This window comes from Malus domestica, chromosome 08 (genome assembly GCF_042453785.1).
Source record: "Malus domestica chromosome 08, GDT2T_hap1".
Classification (NCBI taxonomy): Eukaryota; Viridiplantae; Streptophyta; class Magnoliopsida; order Rosales; family Rosaceae; genus Malus; species Malus domestica.
Window position 1 is genome coordinate 18,673,555 of NC_091668.1, and position 22,638 is coordinate 18,696,192.

A 22,638-nucleotide genomic window follows, 5' to 3' on the forward strand; every position below is an offset into this window, starting at 1 on the left:
TAAAAGAACTCTCGGCCTCAGGGTTGGCCAATGTCATACCCCTTTGCATTCAATACCCATTGGCTACTCAAGGTAAGACCAATGAGTTTGAATTGAAGTGAAGCTTGTTGCATCACATTCCCAAATACCATGGGCTGTCAATGGAAGATCCAAACAAGCGTCTTAAGGAGTTCGAAGTGGTATGTTCAAGCATGACACCCATCAATGTCGATGGGAACATTTTGATGATGAATGCCTTTCCATTCTCTCTTGTGGATGAGGCTAAAGATTGGCTTTATGAATTAGCATTCAAAATGATCACTTCTTGGGAAAGCATGAAAATGGCGTTTTTAGAGAAGTTCTTCCCCACTTTGAGAGTCATTCTCTTGAAGAAGAAGATTAGTGGCATTCAACAAAGCCAAGGAGAGTCCTTTCTAGCATACTATGAGCGTTTTAAGGCTCTTGTCGCCTCATGTCCTCAGCACCAAATGAAAGAAGAACTTCTACTTCAATACTTTTACGAAGGACTTCTTCCAATTGAGTGACAAATGCTAGATGCTTCAGCGAGAGGTGCATTGGTTGACAAAACACCAATGGCTGCAAAAGCCCTAATTGCCAACCGAGCGTTAAATGCACAACAATATGAAGGACTTGGACAAAGAGACCCCTCACGGCAACAAGTCAATGAGGTAAGTTCTATGTCTGACATTCAATCATAATTAACTAACCTCACTTCTATTATGTCTCAGATGGCTAAAGGGATGAAGATACAAGGACCAAGTCTTTGTGGTGTGTGTTCTATGCAAGGACATCTTAATGACCAATGCCCTCAATTGATTGAGAATGAAGGGTGGGAATCTGCCAATGCCATGGGTTTTGGGAGCTAAAATCAGCCACGAAACGATCCATACTCCAACACTTACAATCCGGGGTGGAGAGATCATCCAAATTTCAAATGGAGAGAGCCACATCAACCTGCCCAACAAGGGGGATTTCGGCAAACACCACCTGGAGTGTTTCAAAGGCCATATGCACCACCACAAGTCCCACCACAATCTGCCTAACAAAATTCAGGTTCGAAATTAGATAATGATACACTTCTTCAATTACTAAGTTCACTTACACAGGCCCAACAAAATCAAGCTAAGGAGATGAGTGAAGTGAAGAAACAAATAGGGTAGATTTCTGAGTTTATGGGGGCAGTTTCATGAAGAAGGAAAACTCTCTAGTTCAACCATTGTGAATCCGAATAGAGGCTTCGAATCCACTAAAGCTATTACGTTGAGAAGCAGAAAAGAGGTGGGAATCAAGCCAAATACGTCTAGACCAAGTCAAAACGAGGATGAAAGGTTGCTAATTGAAGAGGATGAATTGGACAAAGCCACGGCAAGGAAAGAAGTCTCAATGCCGCAGCCACCTAGTGCAACTAAACTGTCCAATTCAGGTAAGGATAATGTAATTTTGACTCCTTCTAACCCTATTCCACCCAATGCACCTTTCCCTTGCAGATTTATGCAATCAAAGAATGAGGAGAATGAGAAGGACATTCTTGAGACATTTAGGAGGGTGGAAGTGAATATTCCACTCCTTGATGCAATTAAACAAGTTCCAAGGTATGCTAAGTTTTTTAAGGAACTTTGCACAACAGGAAAGAGGATTTCAAACAAAGAAGTTGTAAAGGTAAGTGAGAATATTTCAGCTGTTTTGCAAAGAAAACTACCAACAAAATGCAAAGATCCAGGCAGTTTTACAATTCCTTGTGTTATTGGAAATAACAAGTTTGAGCATGCTATGTTAGATCTAGGAGCATCCATTAACGTCATGCCATACTCTATTTATGCATCTATGAACCTAGGAGAGCTTAAAAACGATGGTGTTATCATTCAATTAGCCAATCGTTCTAATGCATACCCAAAAGGGGTTTTGGAAGATGTTTTGGTGCAGGTTAATGACTTAGTATTTCCAGCGGACTTCTATGTGCTTGAGATGGAAGATTCAGCCCATTCTACACACCGATCCTCCTTGGAAGACCCTTCATGAAAACAACCCGCACTAAGATATATGTGTTTAAAGGGACACTAACAATGGAATTTGATGGGGATGTTATTGATTTCAATATTTCTGAATTTATTAAATATCCTAAGGATGATCATTCTTGTTTCTCTATTGATGTATTTGATGCTTTGGAACAGGACTACCTTGACTCATTGGAGAGGGATCCTCTTGAAACCACCATTGTACACGGATTGGGACTTAACAAACCAAAGGCAGTAATTGAGCACACTCACGGCAATAATGATGATGCCTATGCCGTGCCCCCTAGTGCAGAAATAGGAGAGATGGTTGCTACCCTTGAGTCATTGCCACAACATCTTGGTAAGCCTCCTAACCCAATTCCAATTCCTGTTTCTACTAACAAGTTGTCATCACTCACGGCATTGGAGAAGGAAAAGTTGATTCGGGTGTTGAAAGAGCACAAAACGGCAATTGGATGGACATTAGCCGACATTAAGGGAATTAGCCCTACAACTTGCATGCATCGCATACTTCTAGAGGAGGGGTTAAACCGACTCAAGTGGCTCAACGTCGACTTAACCCTCCAATGATGGAAGTTGTGAAGAAGGAGATTATCAAGCTTCTATATTGTGGAGTCATTTACCCAATCTCAAATAGTCGTTGGGTACCATCGGTTCAAGTTGTATCAAAGAAATCAGGAGTCACTGTGATGAAGAATGCAGAGAATGAGCTTGTGCCTACACGTATCCAAACCGGTTGGAGAGTGTGCATTGACTATAGGAAGCTAAACGCCACCATAAGGAAGGACCACTTCCCTTTGCCGTTCATTGATCAAATGCTTGAAAGGTTAGCCGGTCATTATTTTTATTGCTTTCTAGATGGTTATTCGGGATATAATCAAATTGTTATAGCTCCAAATGATCAAGAAAATACTACTTTTACTCTTCCATTTGGCACTTTTGCTTATCGTCGAATGCCATTCGGTTTGTGTAATGCACCAGCCACATTCCAAAGACGCATGGTAAGTATATTCTCAGATTTTGTGGAAAAGATCATTGAGGTTTCAATGGATTATTTTAGTGTCTTTGGTGATTCGTTTGATGGTTGTTTAGATAATCTCACTTTAATCTTAAACCGGTGCATTGAAACTAACCTTGTTTTGAATTGGGAAAAATGTCACTTTATGGTTAAACAAGGCATAGTTTTAGGTCACATAGTTTATGCAAAGGGAATAGAGGTTGATAAATCAAAAATAGATCTTGTACGCTACTTACCCTCTCCCACTTCGGTGAGAGAGGTTCGTTTTTTTCTTGGACATGCAGGATTCTATAGGCGATTCATCAAAGATTTTTCCAAGATTTCCTAAGCCCTTTGCCGACTTCTTCAAAAGGATGTGACATTCAAGTTCGATGATGACTGTGAGAAGGCATTCAATCACCTCAAAGAAAAGCTAACTTCGGCCCCCATCATAGTCCCACCAGATTGGAGCCTTCCCTTTGAGCTTATGTGCGATGCCTCAGATTATGCATTAAGGGCTGTTTTGGGACAAATGAGGGACAAGAAGCCACATGTCATATATTATGCATCCCGGACCTTGAATGATGCATAATTGAATTATTCCACCATTGAAAAAGAACTTCTTGCTGTTGTATTTGCTTTAGATAAGTTTCGTTCATATCTTCTTGGAACTAAAGTTATTATTTACACTGATCATGCAGCTTTGAAGTATTTTCTCACAAAGAAGGAAGCCAAGCCAAGGCTTATTCGTTGGATATTACTTCTCCAAGAGTTTGACGTGGAAATCCGGGACACGAAAGGAAGTGAAAACGTTGTGGCTGACCACTTGAGTTGAATGGTGCATGAAGAAGATGCCAATGCTGTGCCCATCCCAGAGACATTCCCAGATGAGTAGCTGCTGTCCATTAAGGTAAGTGAGCCATGGTATGCCAATCTAGTTAATTATTTGGTCACTAAGCATGTCCCAAGCACCCTAAATAAGCACGAACGTGATAAACTCAAGAAAGATGCACGGTTGTATGTTTGGGATGACCCTTATTTGTGGAAACATTTCCCTGATCAGATTCTACGTAGGTGTGTGCATGATTCCGAGTTTCATTCGATTTTAACTTTTTGTCACACTTATGCATGTGGGGGTCATTTTGGCACACAACGCACACCACATAAGGTTTTAGAATGTGGATTTTATTGGCCTACTATCTTTAAAGATGCTAGAACCTTTTGTATAACATATGATCGTTGTCAAAGAATGGGTAATATAACTTCAAAAGACCAAATGCCGCAACACCCTATATATTCTGTTGAGATTTTTTATGTTTGGGGTATAGATTTCATGGGTCCTTTTCCTTCCTCACATGGTTTTCTTTAAATACTACTTGCTGTGGATTATGCGTCGAAATGGGTAGAAGCAAAAGCCACCCGTATTAATGATTCTAAAGTGGTTGCAGATTTTATTAAGACTAACATATTTGCAAGGTTTGGAATGCCAAGACTACTCATTAGTGATGGAGGATCCCATTTTTGTAATCGAACAATTGAGGCGTTGCTCAAGAAGTACAATGTCACGCATAAGGTTTCAACACCTTATCATCCTCAAACAAGTGGGCAAGCCGAGGTTTCGAATAGGGAAATCAAGCAAATTTTGGAGAAGACGGTTGTACCAACTCGGAAAGATTGGAGCTTGTGTTTGAAGATGCTTTGTGGGCATATAGAACGGCCTACAAAACACCAATTGAGATGTCCCCATTTTGCCTCATCTATGGGAAACCATGTCATCTTCCGGTTGAGTTGGAGCATCGTGCACATTGGGCTGTCAAAGCATTCAATATAGACATTGATGCCGCTGGAATCCATAGGAAATTGCAATTGAATGAGCTTGAGGAGATTAGGAATGAAGCTTATGAGAACACTTTCATTTACAAGGAGAAAACAAAGGCCACCCTTGACAAGATGATTCGTGGTAAGACATTCTCTATAAGGCAGAAAGTGTTACTCTTCAATTCCCATCTTCGGTTGTTTCCGGGTAAGTTGTGTTCTAAATGGATTGGACCTTTTATTATTACTAATATTTTTCCTCATGGTGCAGTCCAAATTCAAAGTTTGAAAACGGGACATGAATTCAAGGTCAATGGAGACCGTTTGAAGCCCTGGTATGAGACATTTGAGTAGCATGCCGTGGAAGACATACCCCTCCATGTCGTGGGCCCTATTCAAGCTTAAACGGAGGTATCGTCCGGCTAGAAGACGTTAAAGAAAGCGTTTCTTGGGAGGCAACCCATGTGTTCAAATGAGGGATTGAAGGAATTCGAGCTCCATAACCAGATTTGCGTTCTTAAACTCTACTCTTTCTTGCTTTTCCTTTGCCATGATAGTCGTGTTTGTTAGTTGTGTTGTTTGCTTGTTTATGTGTGAGTCTATGTTTGAAACATTGAGGACAATGTTTGGTTTAAGTGTAGGGGGTAAACAAGTGTTTTTATTGCAAATTCGTGGGTTTTTATCACCTAGCATAACTAGAGTTGTTTTTCATTGTTTTTAAGTGTTTTAGTGTGTCTTTGACAGAAAATACGAAAATTTGACAAAAAAAGTGGAAAAAGTTTTTGAAAAACCCAAAAAGAGTTGTTTTTAAGTTATTTTTGTGTGTTTGGTTGTGTCTTAGGGTACCTTCCAACACAATGATGAGGATTTGGTTTTTAATTGCATGATTGTTAAAGAAAGTTACAAACATGGCTGGAAGTTTGATATACTCTTTGGTTTATGCTTGGCTGTAGTTAACGTTTACGAATTCACATGTAATCACAAAGGAAAAAAATCAGTTTTTGTAACATGCTTGAAGGAAGGAACTTAAACAAACGCTACATCCCTGAGAGACTTGAGCCTAAACTTTAATTGGAGAGTCATTAATCTGTGATTTCTTGTTTTCGAAAGTCGTTGCATGATCTCATTATCCTTTGCTTAGTTGCTACTTAGAATGCGTTTTATCACTTTAGTTCCAAATACTAGAACTCATGCCTAGCTCATTCAAAACTAAAATTGAGTGCATAACATATAACAAGATGAAGTTGTTAGTAGTTACCACCAGAGCCAAAAAGCCTTCATTCCATGCATTTGTTTTTATAGGTTTAACCCCTTTGAGCCTTAATTAGCCTATTTTCTTTGTTAGCCACATTATCCCTACCTAGCCTAGAATAGGACTATCCACACCCTTGCTCTTAAAGTATAGTGGAGCATGACTTAAAGGAAATTCCTTTTGATCACATATATTGCAAAAATCAAGTGTGGGGGAAGAAATAGGGCACGGGTAGAAAAAAAAAAGAAAAAAAACAGAAAGAAAAAGAAAAAGAAAAAGAAAAAGTTGTGAAATAAGTGAGAAAGAACTTACAAGTATTGGTTGTTGAAGAAAGGGTCCAAAAAGTTTGAATATGACCCTAAGTTGTACGAAATCCCCTTAGTGTTTCAAGTTATTTGCTGCATTCAAGAGTGAATTCTAAGTTGATTTCATTACCTTGCTTACTATTGCTTTAAGAACCTTTGTTTATCCTTAACCTTTCTTTGTTAGCCAATACCATTAGCCCCGTTACAACCCTTAGACTTCAATCTTGGTTGTTGTGTGTTTCAATCTGTGGAGTTTGGGATTGGTATAAGCATATGGTATCCCTAGTTCTCGCGTCTAAGTAGTGGCATTCCATTCATGAGATCATATACATGTTTATGTTAATAACTCCAGAAATTGCTTTCTTTGATGATAACATATGTGAGTATTAGTTTTCATGTTTACAACAATCTTCTCACATATACGTAGTATAGGGAGTGTAGTCAGAAAATCTGTGTGAAAATAGAGAGTATATCCGGTGACGGGTGAGTGGTGACAGTGATTAAGTATGTGCTCGAGGGCAAAGATAACTAAAATCTAAGTGAGTAGTGATTTTTAATGTGTCATGTTTCATTGGAAATCCCTGAGGCGAATGTTGGAAGGTTTAGGTTATGTTTTGTTTGTTTTGCTCGAGGACTAGCAAAAGCTAAGTGTGGGGGAATTTGATAGGAGCATATTTATGCGACTTAGTTAGCTTGTTTTCTTGCGTTTTCGTAGTTAGTTTGTGGTTATTATAGTGTTTTAAGCTATTTTCGTGTGTTTGTAGGTCTAAATGACAAAGATGGCAAGAAAGTGCATTTTGAAGCATTTTGGAGCAATTTTGGGCACTAAATGGATAGCACATGTATGGGCCAAGATTGACGGACGAATTTGGAGTTCAAAAGGCTAGTAATCTAATAAGAAGATGAAGAAATTAAATTCAAGACAAAGAAGATAAGGAATAAGCTCAAAAGAGTAAACATTATCCACAACCTTATCTAACCTTATCTTATCCAAACTAACATTTTCTTATCTTATCCTATCCTTATCTTATCATGGCTTAATCCTAGCTACAAGGGGACCTAAATATATATTTCTAGAACCTATTTCTAGAAGCATTCCCTTCTAGAAGTCCCAAATCAGCCACAAAACACATTGTTTCTAGAATCCCTACAAAAGAGGTGCTATTTCCCTTCTAGAAGGCTTTTGCCTTGCCTTGCAAGCAATTCCCATTCCCTCCAAATCAGTGCCGCAGCTCTCTATCCCTTTTCCTTTATGGGTTCTGATTTATTAGGCCTTATTCCTTTTGGATTTGGGTTATACAAATCCTTTTCTGAAATTAATTGGGCCAAACCCTCTCCTTAGTGGATGTAAACCCTTATGCCGCACCCTAAGGCCCTAATTCTCTTAATGTGCTGATTCGTAACCCTAATCTGATTAACCCTAGGGTTTTGCCTTACCTATATATATGTGTTTTAAGCCTAAATTCATGACCACCCTCATACCATTCAGAAACATTAGTGTCGCAACCCTAAACACCATTCTACATCACAAAGCACCATTCTACACCTACATCTCTACCGCACCTTTGGAGAAGAAGAAGATCCTTGCCGTGCATTCCATTGATGAATGAGGACCTTGTGCACAAGCCATCTGCATACTTGGGAGTTCTAAGAGTTTTTTCTTCCCTCGTTTCAGTTTCAATGTTTATTTCAATTTGCTTTTCAATTGCTATGAACATGTGTAACTAAATTCTTATTAGTTAGTGGTGAATTCGAAGCCCTGGACATATGTTTAATACGAATTGATTCCCTTCTGTTATTATTTCGTAAAACATGAATGCAATTTACTTATCTATTTGATTAATAACTTATTCTTGTGTGTTGATAAAGGAGGCCAATTAGTTTGCATACATGAATCTGATGCTAAATTATAAGGGACTTTCACCTAATCGTTAGGAATTTATAATTACAAGTAGTGGAGATTGTTAGTCACAATCGTGTTAAGTAGATTCTTAGCAAGAGTATCATGCAGTTCATAGTTATAATTGCCTTGTCAATGCTTATGATTTCCATGGAACTTAATGATCCTTGAATGTATCTCTATCATGCTGTTCATATAGGGAACTTGAGAAGAATGATTTGGATTGTCGCATGCATTCATCCAATTCAATGAATTTAGGGAAATCTGAGAGTTAATTTGTGCGTTCGCGATTAATTTTGGGCATTGTAGTTCGTGGTTAAAAGAAACAATACTGGAAATCGATTTATGTTGCATATGTTCATGTGTGGAGAAGGATCCTCTAACTAGCCTTTCACCCTTGAATTCATCTCAATTTCGTTTTAGTTTACTTTGTTTTGCTATTTGTTTAGTTTTAATTCAATTTCGTCAAAAACAATCCATTCTTTCTATTTAGTGTTTTTAGGTCAGAATCTGTCCTAATTAGGTTCTTTAGAGTGTTTTAAGTTAATATAGGTTAGAGTTAGTCCATAGACATTGTTGAGTCTCAATTTAGTCTTAAATTTGTCCAATTTAATCCCTAAAGTTTGTTTTAGTCTAATTGTTAGTATTGTGCTGTTTTGAGTCTGTTAAGTGTGTTTGGAGTTAGTTAAGTTATAATCTGTTTCCTTTTAGTCTTTTAAGTCACTTTGAGTTTTATTTTCGTCCAAATCAATTGTTAGGTCTAGAATTGAGTCAATTTCATTTAGTTTTGCAGATTTGAGTGTCTTAGGTCAGTTTAGAGTCTATAGAGTCTATTCTTGTGTTTTTAAGTCTAGTTTAGTGTTTTAGAGTTTAATTTGAGTAGATTAGCAGCCCTAGTTAATCCCCAATTTAGAACGATCCCTACTTACATCTTTGCTACAATTGTCATCAATAGGGTTTAATTTGTGTGTCAAGTAATTTTCACATCAGAGAATACTTTTCTCGTCCTTACTTGTTTCTAACTCGGTTTCGAAGCAGCAATGTAGAGAATGAAAGTTTACCAAACTTCTTAGATCTAATTACTACCACACTTGTGAGAGAAATATGCCCCAACAATTCAGTTGGGAGGTACTGAATGGGATAGATCTAGTTTGGTTGAAGTCTATCGAATGGTGGTGCCTTGCTTAGGCAGGGATGCACCAACATGCATGCTCTACTTCGACAGATGTGCACCGAATGATATTGTGAGGTCTAGACTTTTAGGTTTGGCTTTCCTTGTCAACATTATGAAGGTACCACATGCTTAATTTAGCTTTAAGTTGTTCTCTATTTATGGGTTATGTCTACTGTGGAGAAATATACAAGGATTGGACGCATCTCACTTCAAAAGGTTTGTTCATGCATGTGCATTTCATGTCTACATTCCTACTTCATTCGGACTAGCTTAGTTGTCTAGTCAGGCTTGCGTGTAGATTTCTAGCAAGTTGGGCACGTAAATTAAGATCTGTTAACATAGGTTGACTGACACCTTTTTGTTGGTTACCAGCTTTTTGCCGTGGATCTGCCTAGATTGTTTTGCAAGGTGACACTTTTCTCTTGTCCTTGCTAGCTAAAATGAAACATCCTTTTTTATTATATCCATGGCTAGGGTTTCTTTTCTCCTTTGGGGTTTTTAGATTATATTGTTTAGAGAGAGATAAAGCATTTATTTTTCCTCCTCCTCATTTATGAAACCCTAGTTGCATAACCTTCCTTCATGCATTAAACACCCAATCATTGAAGAATAGGGTTGCATTGTCTTTGGTTTTGCATTAAATTTGTGGTTAAGTGTTTCTAGTTTCAAATCTTTAAAACTAACCCATTTTAGGATTTTCGTCAGTTTCTTTCTTCAACAGTTTGACTGGAGAAACTAACTAGACATTTGAATCCTGATCTGCATATCATTGCCATATCATCATATACATAGTTCGTGTGCTCGTCTTGGTGCGATAAGGTAAAGAGCTTATGAGGAGCTGCCACTTCGTGAAGACCAAAATAATCTATCTTGTGTGAGGCCAAGTTGCACAAAGGTAAAGCTGCTCCAAAGACTAGGTCTAGGAATTGAGCTTTGCATGGTACTTTGTAAGAACCCTGATTATACTAATGGATTGGACTAAGTGGAGAGTCCCCTTTTTTTAACCCACAGGTGGATTTTTCCGGCCAAAAACATCTTATGTTCAAAGTTATTTATAGTGTTCCATATATCCCACATAACTACATGCTACATGTATCACTTGAGTATTTAATTAGTATGTGCTCACAACCTTGCTCACTTGACACATTAATAACTTGGAACGAACTGAGGTCTTGCTAACTAGGATAACTTTTGGTATTTAAAATTGGCTATTTAATCTTTGATTTATCGACTAACAATTCTATCTTAGTTGACTAGTAGGCTTGACTAGTCAGTCTAGCAGATTATCATTTTTATATACAAGATATTCCGCCTGGTACCAATTTCAATTAGTATCTGAGCCTTGCTTTAAATATACATAAAGTCATCTTTGGAATTTACTGGTATTGGGTGGAATCTCACCATGGACCATGATTGTGTTGGTACATCTTGTAATATTCCTCCATTGTTTGATGGACCTAATTATGTTGCATTGAGTGAAAAGTTTCAAATCTTTCTAGAAACTTAGGACTTAATTGATGTTGACTATCTCACCCTGGAATGGAAAGCACCGTCAAGAAATGTAAATGGTGAATATGTGGTTAAATCTAAAGGAGAATGGTCTCCTGGTGAAGTTTCTTCTGCCATGGCAAATAGAAAAGCAAGAAATGCCATTGTCACTGCCATTTCTCCAACTCAATTCGCATATATTTGATATTGCACAATGGCCAAGCAAGCTTGGGACAAGCTCAAAATTCTTCATGAAAGAGATAAACAAGTTAGGGATCTCAAACTTCAAATGACTCTTTCAAAGTTTGAGGACTTGAGGATGAAAGATTCTGAGACCTTCTTAGCTTTCTATGAAAGAATTGAAATGTTAACTAATGATGCTTTAGGGTTGGGCTAACCTATTGATGAAACTACCATTGTTGGTCAACCAGTTGATAAGATTTCTCAACAATAAAGGAAGAGACATCAACAACATTTGGGAGTTATCTGAAAACTCAAAGTCTAGATTTATTCCCACATGTCATCATTGTGGTGAATTTGGCCACATTCGTCTGAAGTGTAGGAAACTTTACTCTGGGAAGAATGATACTCTGAAAAATCAGGTAGATCGACTGGTTAATGAAGTCAACAGAATTGCTTAACTTGTGCAATCATCCAGTATGGAAAGGAAGAGACATCGCTCCAAATGGATTTAGAAAGTCTTCAACAGGTGCCTTGTTGTTCTAAATGCTCTATCAGTTACCAAACCAAATGTGTGGTATCTTGATAGTGGGTGCTCTTATCACATGATTGGAGACAAGAAGGCTTTCTCATCCTTTGCTCATTTTATTGGCGGTAATGTTGTGTTTGGTAGTGGAGACAAGTCTCATATCACAGGGAAAGGTGATGTCAAGATCCTTGAATTACCTAAGCTTGAAAATGTTAGCTATGTTGATGGGTTAAAGTCAAATCTCATTAGCATTAACTAGTTATGTGATGATGTGGCTGATAAAGTGTGTTTCTCTAAAAGAGGTTGCCACATTGTGGATGAACATGGAAAGAACTTGATTATATTCCCGAGATCTTGAAACAATTGCTACATTATTGATGTCTCTACAGTTGCTGAATAATCCAAGTGTAATAAAGCTATTGATGAAACTATTCTATTGTGGCATAAGAGACTTGGACTTGTGAACCTTAAATACCTGAAGAAATTGTCAAAACATGAGGTTGTTAGGGGGCTGCGACCTCTTTCTGCTTTTGACTCCTATGTTTGTGGATCATGCCAATTAGGAAAGCAATCTAGGGTGGCTCACAAGAAAGTGAATGACATTGGAACAACCAAGCCTCTTCAATTGATTCATATGGATCTTGTTGGGCCAATTTAGACCTTATCTCTTGGTTGCAAGAAGTACATCTTGTTAATTGTGGATGACTATTCTAGATTCACTTGGGTATGCTTTTTAAGGGAAAAATCTAATACCTTTCAACAGTTCCTTACTATGTACAGAGTAATGTTAAATGAATCTTTGTCTAGCCATCCTGTTCTAGTATGAATCATAATTGACCATGGAATCGAATTTGAGAATGCTCACTTTGACGATTTCTTTTTAATAAATGACATTAAGCAGGAATTTTTTGCTCCAATCACCCCTCAACAAAATGGTGTAGTGGAAAGGAAAAATCATGTTTTGATATAGATGACTAGGGTGCTACTTAACATCAAAAACTTGACAAAACACTTTTAGGCCGAGTCCATGAACATCGCTTGCTAAATCTCAAATAAAGTGTTTTCAGACATGGCACTAATGTGACACCTTATGAACTCTGGAAGGGTAAGAAGCCAATGGTAAATTATTTCAAGGCCTTTAGGAGTGTTTGTTATAATCTACGTGATCGAGAACATCTAACAAAATTTGATACTTGGAGTGATGAAGGAATCTTATAAGGGTACTCCAAAACAAGTCAGGCTTATAAAGTTTACAGTCTGAGAATAAATACCATCATATAGTCCATAAATGTTAAGATTGATGACACTGATGTCTCTCCCTCTTTGGGAGCTGGAAATGATGATGTGTTATTTCCCTTTAAGGATAATAGTGATGCTTCTGTTAAGTTAAGTATGGTGTCAGAAAGTAACAATCAAAGTGAATTAAGTGTTAATCAAGTTTCTGGTGACTTATTCAAAGACAAATGAAGTGGGTCATAGGCCATCATGATGAAGAAATTGTGGGTCTGATTGACAAAGGCGTTAGAACTCGAAGACAAATAGCTGATAAAGTTGCAAATGTTTGCTATGTCTCCTAGATTGAGTCTAAGAATATTAAATATGCTTTAACTGATGAAGAATGGATCTTGGCTAGGCAGGAAAAGCTGAATCAGTTTGAGAGGAATGAAGTCTGGTCCCTTGTTGATCATCCATTGAACACTAATGTTATTCAGACAAAATGGATTTACAAGAACAAGTCTGATGAGTCAGGAAATATGATCAGAAATCAGGCCAGGCATGTTGCTCAAGGATACTCTCAACTTGAAGGTGTTAAGTTTGATAACCTTCGCTCATGGTGCTCATCTTGAATCTGTTAGACTGCAAGTAGACCAGATATTGCCTTTACAATTAGGTGTGTGCTCAGTTTCAAAGTTGTCCTAAGGAGTCTCATCTATTGGCAGTTAAGAGGATTATCAAATATCTAGGTGCATTGATGATCAAAAAAGTACTTCTGGGAGAGCTTTTTATGTTGGAAACAATCTGGTAGCTTGGCATATCAAGAAGCAAAACTGTGTCTTCTTGTCCACAATTGAGGCTGAATATGTTGCAGTTGGAAGCTATTGCACTCAATTAATGTGGATGAAGCAAATGCTCAGTGACTATTGTATCTCTTAATCCACCTTTCTTATTTATTGTGACGCTATGAGTGCTATTGATATATCCAAGAACCCTGTCCAACATTCAAGAACCAAACATATTCATATAAGGCATCATTTCAATAAAGATCTTGTGGATGTAAAATTCTTACCTCAACTTTTGTGCCAATTGAAAAATAGCTAGCTGACATATTCACTAAAGCCCTAGATAATCGAAGGTACGAAGATCTTTGATGGTGTATTGGTCTTTCTGATATGAATTGAATAGGTTTATAGCCCTGCTTCTAAGAGATGAATTTTTTGTTGAGCCTCTGTGCGTGTTTTTGTGTAGACAGTTATCTCATCAGATAATCTCATTTTGCTCTCTATATGCATCTCTTATCTTTCATACATTATTAGAGATATGTGGATTAGCCTTGGGTAATTTTTCATTGTGATGTCAAAGGTTTTCCCAATTATCTTAGATGGCCTTTGAAAAATATTTTTCCAATCATCCAAATCTAGTGGTGTTTTTGAATTTAATGTTGCTTTGGTTCTAAGTGAGTGGTAGTAACTTTACTTACTCTATAATTTGGACCATGTGCCAACTCTCTTCTTTTTGTCCTCTCCCCAAAATTAAAACAAAAATTCAAATGGGAGAATGTTTTATGAAAGGCCATCTTCAAAAGAAAGTATATATTATCAAATGGGAAAATCCCCTCATTTTGGCCTTCCATGCTATGTCATGTTTAGTGCTTCAAGATCCCCCTCTGTAGGTCATGTATCAAATTCTCTTAAATATCAATGGTGATTCATCAAATTTTCACCTCATTCAAATGACCTTGACATTTCTCAAATTGATGCCTTACTCAAAGTTCCTCACCAAAGTTGGTTTTTCTTTCAAGGCTTATACCTTACTTTTTGCGAGTCTTGCCCATTGTCCATATTATAGGAAGTGTTGTTTCTAAAGGTCAATGGATTATTAAAAGCTTGGTTAAAAGGTCAATGGATTATTAAAAGCTTGGTTAATTTTGAAAATGCTTTTGAGATTAAATGGTTGGTTTTACGATTTCAAGATGGCTGTCACCAATCCTATACCTTTACCTTGTCACATCATAGTTGCATCATGAGCAAGTGTTCAACTATGTATTACTGTCTTTGTATACCCTTGAAGAGTTGTCTCTTGAGAATTGCATTGCATATTATTTTGCCGAACACTTGTCTTATCAATATCTCTTGGAAGCTTATCAATATTCAAACTATTTTTTCTTATCCCTTTCATGGCTTATGCTTTAGTTGTAGTTTTTTTTTGCAAAGATTCAACTGTTATCTTGATTTTTATCATCTTAATGAGCTACATTCGGTTATTTGGGTACATTTTTCTATGCTTATACTCAAATTTATGTGTCAATGGGCATCTCATTTTTCTGTTGAGTCACTGTCCCTTGTCAGATAAATGAAGTCATGATTCAGAATTATGGGGGAGTATGTTTAAATGAAAAGCATCAATTCTGGAGGAGTTTATCACCATTACATGGATCCTTTTTGGGAGAGTTGGATACTTACATGTGCTTACTTGCTTCACTTTGCTTGGACATGCTCATATGATATAATGCTTATTCCTTATCTGTTATGCTTTTGTTGTTCTCGCATTGTGATATGCTGCAAAGTTGAAAATTGCTATGATACTCTGCTTTGTCCTTGTCTTACCATGACAAAATAGGGGAAAAAAAATTTAGTTGTGTTTTATTACCTTGCAAGCTGGCCACCCATGATAAATTTCACTTGTTCTTGTCAAAATTTGTTGTTTTGCAGGATCCATTCCTTTGTTCACTTCTTGAGTGTGGGTGAGTGAAACTAGCTTTAGGATTGGGGTATTTTGTCAAAGAAAGCCAAAGGGGGAGATTGTGAAGTCTAGACTTTTAGGTTTGGCTTTCCTTGTCAACATTGTGAAGGTACCACATGCTTAATCTAGCTTTACGATGTTCTCTATTTATGGGTTGTGTCTACTATGAAGAAATGTAAAAGGAAGGGACGCATCTCACTTCAAAAGGTTTGTTCATGCATGTGCATTTCTGATAGGAACATATTTATGCGACTTAGTTAACTTATTTTCTTGCACTTTCATAGTTAGTTTTTGTTTATTATAGTGATTTAAGCTATTTTCACGTGTTTATAGGTCCAAATGACAAAGTTGGCAAGAAAGTGCAATTTGGAGCAGTTTTGGGCCAAGAATGGATAGCACATGCATGGAGCAAGGTGGATGGACATTTTTGAAGTTCAAGAGGCAAGGAATGTGCTGAAAAGATGAAGAAAATAAATTCAAGACAAAAAAGATAAGGAATCGGCCAAAAAGAAAGAACATTATCCAAAACCTTATCCAACCTTATCTTATCCAAACTAACCTTATCTTATCTTATCCTACCTTATCTCCAGCTGCAAAATGAGTCCTTACCCTATTCTAAATTTTTCCCATCTGAATTTAGAAGTCCTAATCCATCTAAACACATTAATTCTTTTCCTCCCTAGAATCTGATTAGAAGTATCATTATTTGTGACATCCCACATCGCCCATGGGAGTGATCCTTAAATGTATATTCCCATCCCTACCTAGCCCGAGACCTTTTGAGAGCTCACTGGCTTCGGGTTCCATCGGAACTCTGAAGTTAAGCGAGTAGTGCATGAGAGCACTCCCATGATGGGTGACCCACTGGGTAGTTCTCGTGTGAGTTCCCAGAAACAAAACCGTGAGGGCGTGGTCGGGGCCCAAAGTTGACAATATCGTGCTACGGTGGTGGAGCGGGCTCGGGATGTGGTGGACCCCAGGCGGGGATGTGACAATTTGGTATCTGAGCCTAACCTTGGCCGTGGTGTGCCGACGAGGACGTCGGGCCCCTAAGGGGGGTGGATTGTGACATCCCACATCGCCCAGGGAAGTGATCCTTAAATGTATATTCCCATCCCTACCTAGCACGAGGCCTTTTGGAAGCTCACTGGCTTCAGGTTCCATCGGAACTCTGAAGTTAAGTAAGTAGCGCACGAGAGCACTCCCATGATGGGTGGCCCACTAGGAAGTTCTCGTGTGAGTTCCCAGAAACAAAACCGTGAGGGCGTGGTCGGGGCCCAAAGCGGACAATATCGTGCTACGGTGGTGGAGCAGGCCCGAGATGTGGTGGACCCCAGGCCGGGATGTGACATTATTCCTTGATGATTTGGAGTCCTAATTCTCTTCCTACTCACCCTAGCCGTACCTTACATTCTCCCTATAAATATAAAGTGCCGCAGCACTCAGAAATTACCCACCTTCCATCACAAATTCGTCCCATACATCACTCATACACATTCATCCCATTGTGCCGCAGCTTTGCAAGAAGATAGGAAAGGAGACCCTTGGAGTCGTGCTTGCCATTCAAGACGTTGGATTGTTGGAGCGTTTCTAGGTGTATTCTATCCATTGTTTCAATGTTTAAATTTAATTATCTTCATTTAATTGCAAACATGAGGAGCTAAATGATGCGAAAATTACTTAACACACAAATTAAACCCTCTTGTATCAATTGTAGTAAAGAATGTAAGTAGGGATCGTTCTGGAACGGGGATTAGGAGGGCTTGCTAATAACCTCTAAACTGACTTAAAAACATAAAATTAAGTTTAAAACACCAAACTAGACTCAAAAGATGCAATACAAACTAAAAAGACTCAAAACTAGTTTAAAAGACTCAAAACAGCTTAAAACAATGAATTAGACTCTAAACTGACTCTAAGGGACACTTAAAAACACAAATCAAAAGAGATTTTGACTAATAAAACACTTTGAAGTAAAGGGGGATTTGATTTTGACGAATTTGAAAACAAAACAAACAGATTGTAAACTAAAACAAATTTTGGACGAATTTGGGTAAACTATGGATGATGGGCTAGCTAGAGGGTTCTTCTCCACACATGACACACTTGCACATAAACCAATTTTCAGTTGTTCTTTCGATAAATCATGAAACTCAACACCCCAGCTTAATTAAGTCCGCTTAAATTAACCTTCAAGTTCTCCTTAAGTTATTAAATTGGATGGGAAAGCGCATACAACAATTCAAGCATTCTTCAAAAGTCCTTTTTGTGAACAGCACAATAAAGATACAATCAAAGATCATTAAGCATTATGAAAACTATAAGTATTGACGAGGCATTCGTTACTATGATGAGCATGAAACTCCTGCCAAGAATTCATTTAACGCGATCGTTTATAAGCGACCTTCACTACTTGTGAATATAAGTTTGTAACTATTAGGTGAAACTCCCTTATACTCTAGCATCATATTCATGCATGCAAACTAAGTGTGCACTCTTAATAAACATACATGAATAAGTTATCAATCAAGCAGTTAAACAAATTGAATTCACAACTTATGAAATCACAACTGAAGGTAATCAATTCATATTGCAAGTATGTTCATGGCTTTGAATTCCCCCTAGCTAAGGGGAGTTTAGTTCCTCATACTTACAAAGCAAAGATAAACAAATTTAGAGATTGAAAACAAAAGAATGAAAACACCTAAAAGCGCTCCAACAATCCAACTTGAATGGCAAGCACGTCCAAGGGTCCTCCTTCTTCTCTTTGTTGCGGCACAAGGTGTGGTTTGATGGATGCATATGGATATATGGAAGGGAATGGCTAAATTTGTTTAGGTTGGATGGAGGTCACGACAAGGAAAGGGAAATGAAGGTGCATGGAATTGTGTTTTTGTTGTGGGAATTTGTAGAATGGTTAAGAAGAAAAGACTCTGCCTTGCGGCAAAATGTGTCTTCCTCCCTTTTCCCTAAATTGTCCCCACCAAATGTGTCTTTGGATGGTTATATTTATAGGATAGGGAGAGGATGTAGTGGGTGGTGGTAATGAATGGATGTAGTGGTAGGTGAATGTGTTGGGTGGTTGAAATGAGCGGATGTGTTGGGTGAAATGAGCGGATGTAGTGGTAGGTGAATGGATGTGTTGGGTGAAATGAGTGGATTTAGTGGTAGGTAAATGTGTTGGGTGGTTGTAATGAGTGGATGTGTTGGGTGAAATGAGTGGATGTAGTGGTAGGTGAATGGATGTGTTGGGTGAAATGAGTGTGCTAAAATGGTTATTTATAGGGAGAGGATGATGCACAAACTTCAAATTTCGTCCATTCCTTTTGCTCCAAGCATATGTTATCCATTCCATGCCCAAAAATGCTCCAAAATGCACTTCTTTGCCACATTAACCCTTTGGACGTACAAACACACAAAAATAGCTTAAAATACTAAAATAACTACGAACTAACAACATAAATGCCAAGAAACAAGCTAACTAAGTCGCATAAATATGCTCCTATCAAATTCCCCCACACTTAGCTTTTGCTAGTCCTCGAGTGAAACAAAACAAACAAAACAAAACCAAATAAAACACAACCTAGACCTTCCAACAATTGCCTCAGAGATTTTTAATGAAACATGACGTGTTAAAAATCATCATTCCCACAGATTTTGGTCATCCTTACACTTGAGCACATACTTAATCACAGTAACCACTTACTAGTTCACAATTAACCAATTAAAACGATGATTTGAATGTAGTAACATGCCTTAGAGAATTTGCTCAATTCCTTACAAGATACTCTCTATTTTCACACACATTTTCTGACTACACACCCTACACTAGTATATGTGAGAAGATTGATGTAAACACGAAAGATTAGGACTCACATATGTTATAACAAAGAAAGCAATTTTCTGGAGTTATTAAGCATGTTTAGATATGATCTCATGAATGGAATGCTACTACTTAAGTGCAAGAACCAGTGACAACATATGCTCATACCAATTTCGAACTCCACAAATTGAAACACACAACACTCAAGATTGAAGTCAAGGGTTGTAACAGGGCTTGGGGGTAATGGCTAACAAAGAAAGGATAAGGATAACAAACGTTCTTAAAGCGATAGCAAGCAAAGCAATGAAATAGACACTTAGAAATCACTTTAGAATGCAGAATCAACTTTTAATTACAAAGGGAAGATTTATGCAACACTTAGGGCCGAATTCAATGTTTTGAACCCTTTCTTTAACAAACAACACTTTAGAGCTCTTTTTCATACTTTTTTTTTTCAATTCTTTTTTTTTCTTTTTTCTTTTCCACCCGTGCCTTATTAAGGACTTTGGCACACACACACACACACAAAAGAATCACTTCCCCCACACTTGCTTTCTGCAATACATTGATAAAAAAGGAGTTCATTTTAAGTCATGATTTACTATGCTTCAAGAACAAGGGTATGGATGGTCCTAACACTAGGCTAGGTAAGGAGAGTGTGGGTTAACAAAGAACATAAACTTAACAAGGCTCAACGGGGTTAAACTTAAATACATAATGAAATAGGGGCACGGCAATTTGGCTTTGGTGGTCACTACACAACTTCATCTTGAATATGTGTCATGCAAATCAATAGCATGCTTTGAATGAAATAGGCATGAGTTCTAGCATTTGGAACTAAATGATGAAACGCCTTCTAAGTAGCAACCAAGCAAAGAATAATGAGATCATGCAACGACTTTAGAAAACAATGGTGCATAGATTATTAACTCTCCAAATAAATGTTTAGGCTCAAGTCTCACAAGGTTGTAGCGTTCATTTGAGTTCCTTCCTTCAAGCATGTTACAAAAACTGATTTTTCCTTTATGATTGCATATGAATTCATAAATTATAACCACAACCAAGCATACACCAAAGAGTAAATCAAATTTTCATCCATGTTTATAACTCTCTTTAACAGTCATATAATTAAAAACCAAATCCTCATCATTGTGTTGGAAGGTACCCTAAGACACAAAAACAACTCTTTTTGGGTTTTTCAAAACAATTTTTCAAATTTTTATGAGATTTTCGGATTTTTATGTCAAAACACACTAAAACACTCTAAAACAGCATAAAAACACTTAAAAACAGCAAGGAACAACACTAGAAGTAATGGGTGATAAACTCCCACGAATTTCATGCAAAACAACTTGGTTACCCCCCTCACACTTAAATCGAACATTGTCCTCAATGTTTCAAGCATAAACTCACATAAACACAAGCAAACAATCATACAAACAATGAATAAACATGACAACTATGGCAAAGTAAAAACCAAACAGAGTAGAGTTTAAGAACGCAAATATGGTTTTGGAGATGGATGATCTTATTGTCTTTCCACAACTTTGATCTCGAACTGGTTCAGAATTCTGAGCGAGAGTTCCTTGGTTTCAAATCAGACTTCTTCTGCTGGGTTGATTTGATTGTGCAGTCTGCATTCTTCTCTGCTTGTTTCTTCTGCACGGCAGGCAGGCATGAGGTAAAGGTGATGGTCTGTTTCTTTCTTCAATCTTTCTAAGTGCCCACCGCTTGCTTTCTTTCTCCTTGTCCCTAGCTGAGGATGAATTAGCACATTGTCTCCACATGCTTCGAGGTATCATTTTCACTTCCCTTATCTGTTCCCTAGGTAGATGTGGTAGACGATGAGGAAGCATAAGATGTTGAAGATGAGTACTCGAGAGCAGGGCTAGGTAAGCAATCCGGAAGGGGTTCCAGGCAGTCGGTTCCAGATCGGAAGATTGATACCAAGTGTTGGCCGATTGCTCCCTTTCTCCTTGTCCCACAGATGAAAACAACAACAAGAAGAAGGACAGGGAGAAAGCATGATATGAGATACTCTTGCTTTCAACCTTCATAATATGAAATACTTTTGCTTTGGATGAGTTGTTTGCAAAGTACCCTAAGGAATAAGGAACACTGAGTGACTCGAGAGGCTTCGTTAGGAAGGCATTCTCGGAGATGACGGAAGGTTATGTATGTCTGCCTTGCTATAGAGGGTGAAGGTTGACATTTATAGGAAATAATAACTGGTACTATTCTTTCACTCTTGTCGGCAACCGTTGGATGATTGAACAGTAAACTTCACGTGTTTTCTACTTCACCAGAAATCTTCGACAGATTGCCCATAATTTTCGCAAGGCTGAGTGTGTATGTGACAGATGCTGACACGTCTAGATAAAGCTGATGCCTCTTCGATATCTGGAATCAGCGTTTCAACAAACTGCCCGTGATTTCCGCAAAGCTGAGTGTGTATGTGACAGGCACTGACACATCTGGAAAACCAGATACCTCTCTGATTTCTGAGCTTGCCTCTTTGAGTTCTAAGCTCCGTCGAGTACAGAGGTTGCATGTGATAAGTGCGGACAAATCTGGAAAAGAAGATTGGCTCGTGGTTTCTGAATAAGCCCAGCTTTTGAGAAAGCTAACGCCTCTTCGATTTTTGAATTGACCTCTTCGATTTCTGAGCTCGCCTCTTCAATCTCTGAAATCCGGTCGAGTGCTGATTTTTATAGAGGTATGCAGTACGTTTCAAAACACACTTGAATTTCTGCTTGTAGAAACTCTCTTCTTGCACTTCTACGATCTTGACTTGTCCGACCTCTTCTTTCTTCAACACCTTTTAAAATGTCTGGCCCTTCCGACCATCGTTTTGACTTGAACCTTGGTGAAGAGGCATCCATGCCTTCTCCAGACAACATATGGCGCCCATCCTTCATATCCCTTACTGGTCCTTTTACCGTTGGGGATTCGATAATGAAGAATAATATGACCGCTGCGGTGGTGGCCCGGAACCTTGTCACTCCCAAAGATAACAGACTAATTTCCAAATGATCTGATGAGTTGGCTGTTAAGGATTCTCTGGCTCTCAATGTGCAGTGTGCAAGTTCTGTGTCCAATATGGCCCAACGCCTATTTGCTCGAACCCGTCAAGTTGAATCATTGGCGGCTGAAGTGATGAGTCTCAAATAGGAGATTAGAGGGCTCAAGCATGAGCATAA

At 38.1% G+C, this 22,638-nt stretch overlaps 2 protein-coding genes across 2 annotated transcripts; both read left to right on the forward strand.

The window, feature by feature from the left end:
* The first annotated feature begins 527 nt into the window (after positions 1–527).
* Positions 528–2,019, forward strand: LOC139198074 (uncharacterized). Its single transcript, XM_070826331.1, has 2 exons — positions 528–668; positions 1,183–2,019. The coding sequence occupies exons 1-2, from the start codon at positions 528–530 to the stop codon at positions 2,017–2,019; spliced, it is 978 nt and encodes a 325-aa protein (XP_070682432.1).
* A 2,730-nt stretch (positions 2,020–4,749) lies between these two features.
* Positions 4,750–5,181, forward strand: LOC139198075 (uncharacterized). The gene is made up of 2 exons (XM_070826332.1): positions 4,750–5,035; positions 5,099–5,181. The coding sequence occupies exons 1-2, from the start codon at positions 4,750–4,752 to the stop codon at positions 5,179–5,181; spliced, it is 369 nt and encodes a 122-aa protein (XP_070682433.1).
* Positions 5,182–22,638: the final 17,457 nt, after the last annotated feature.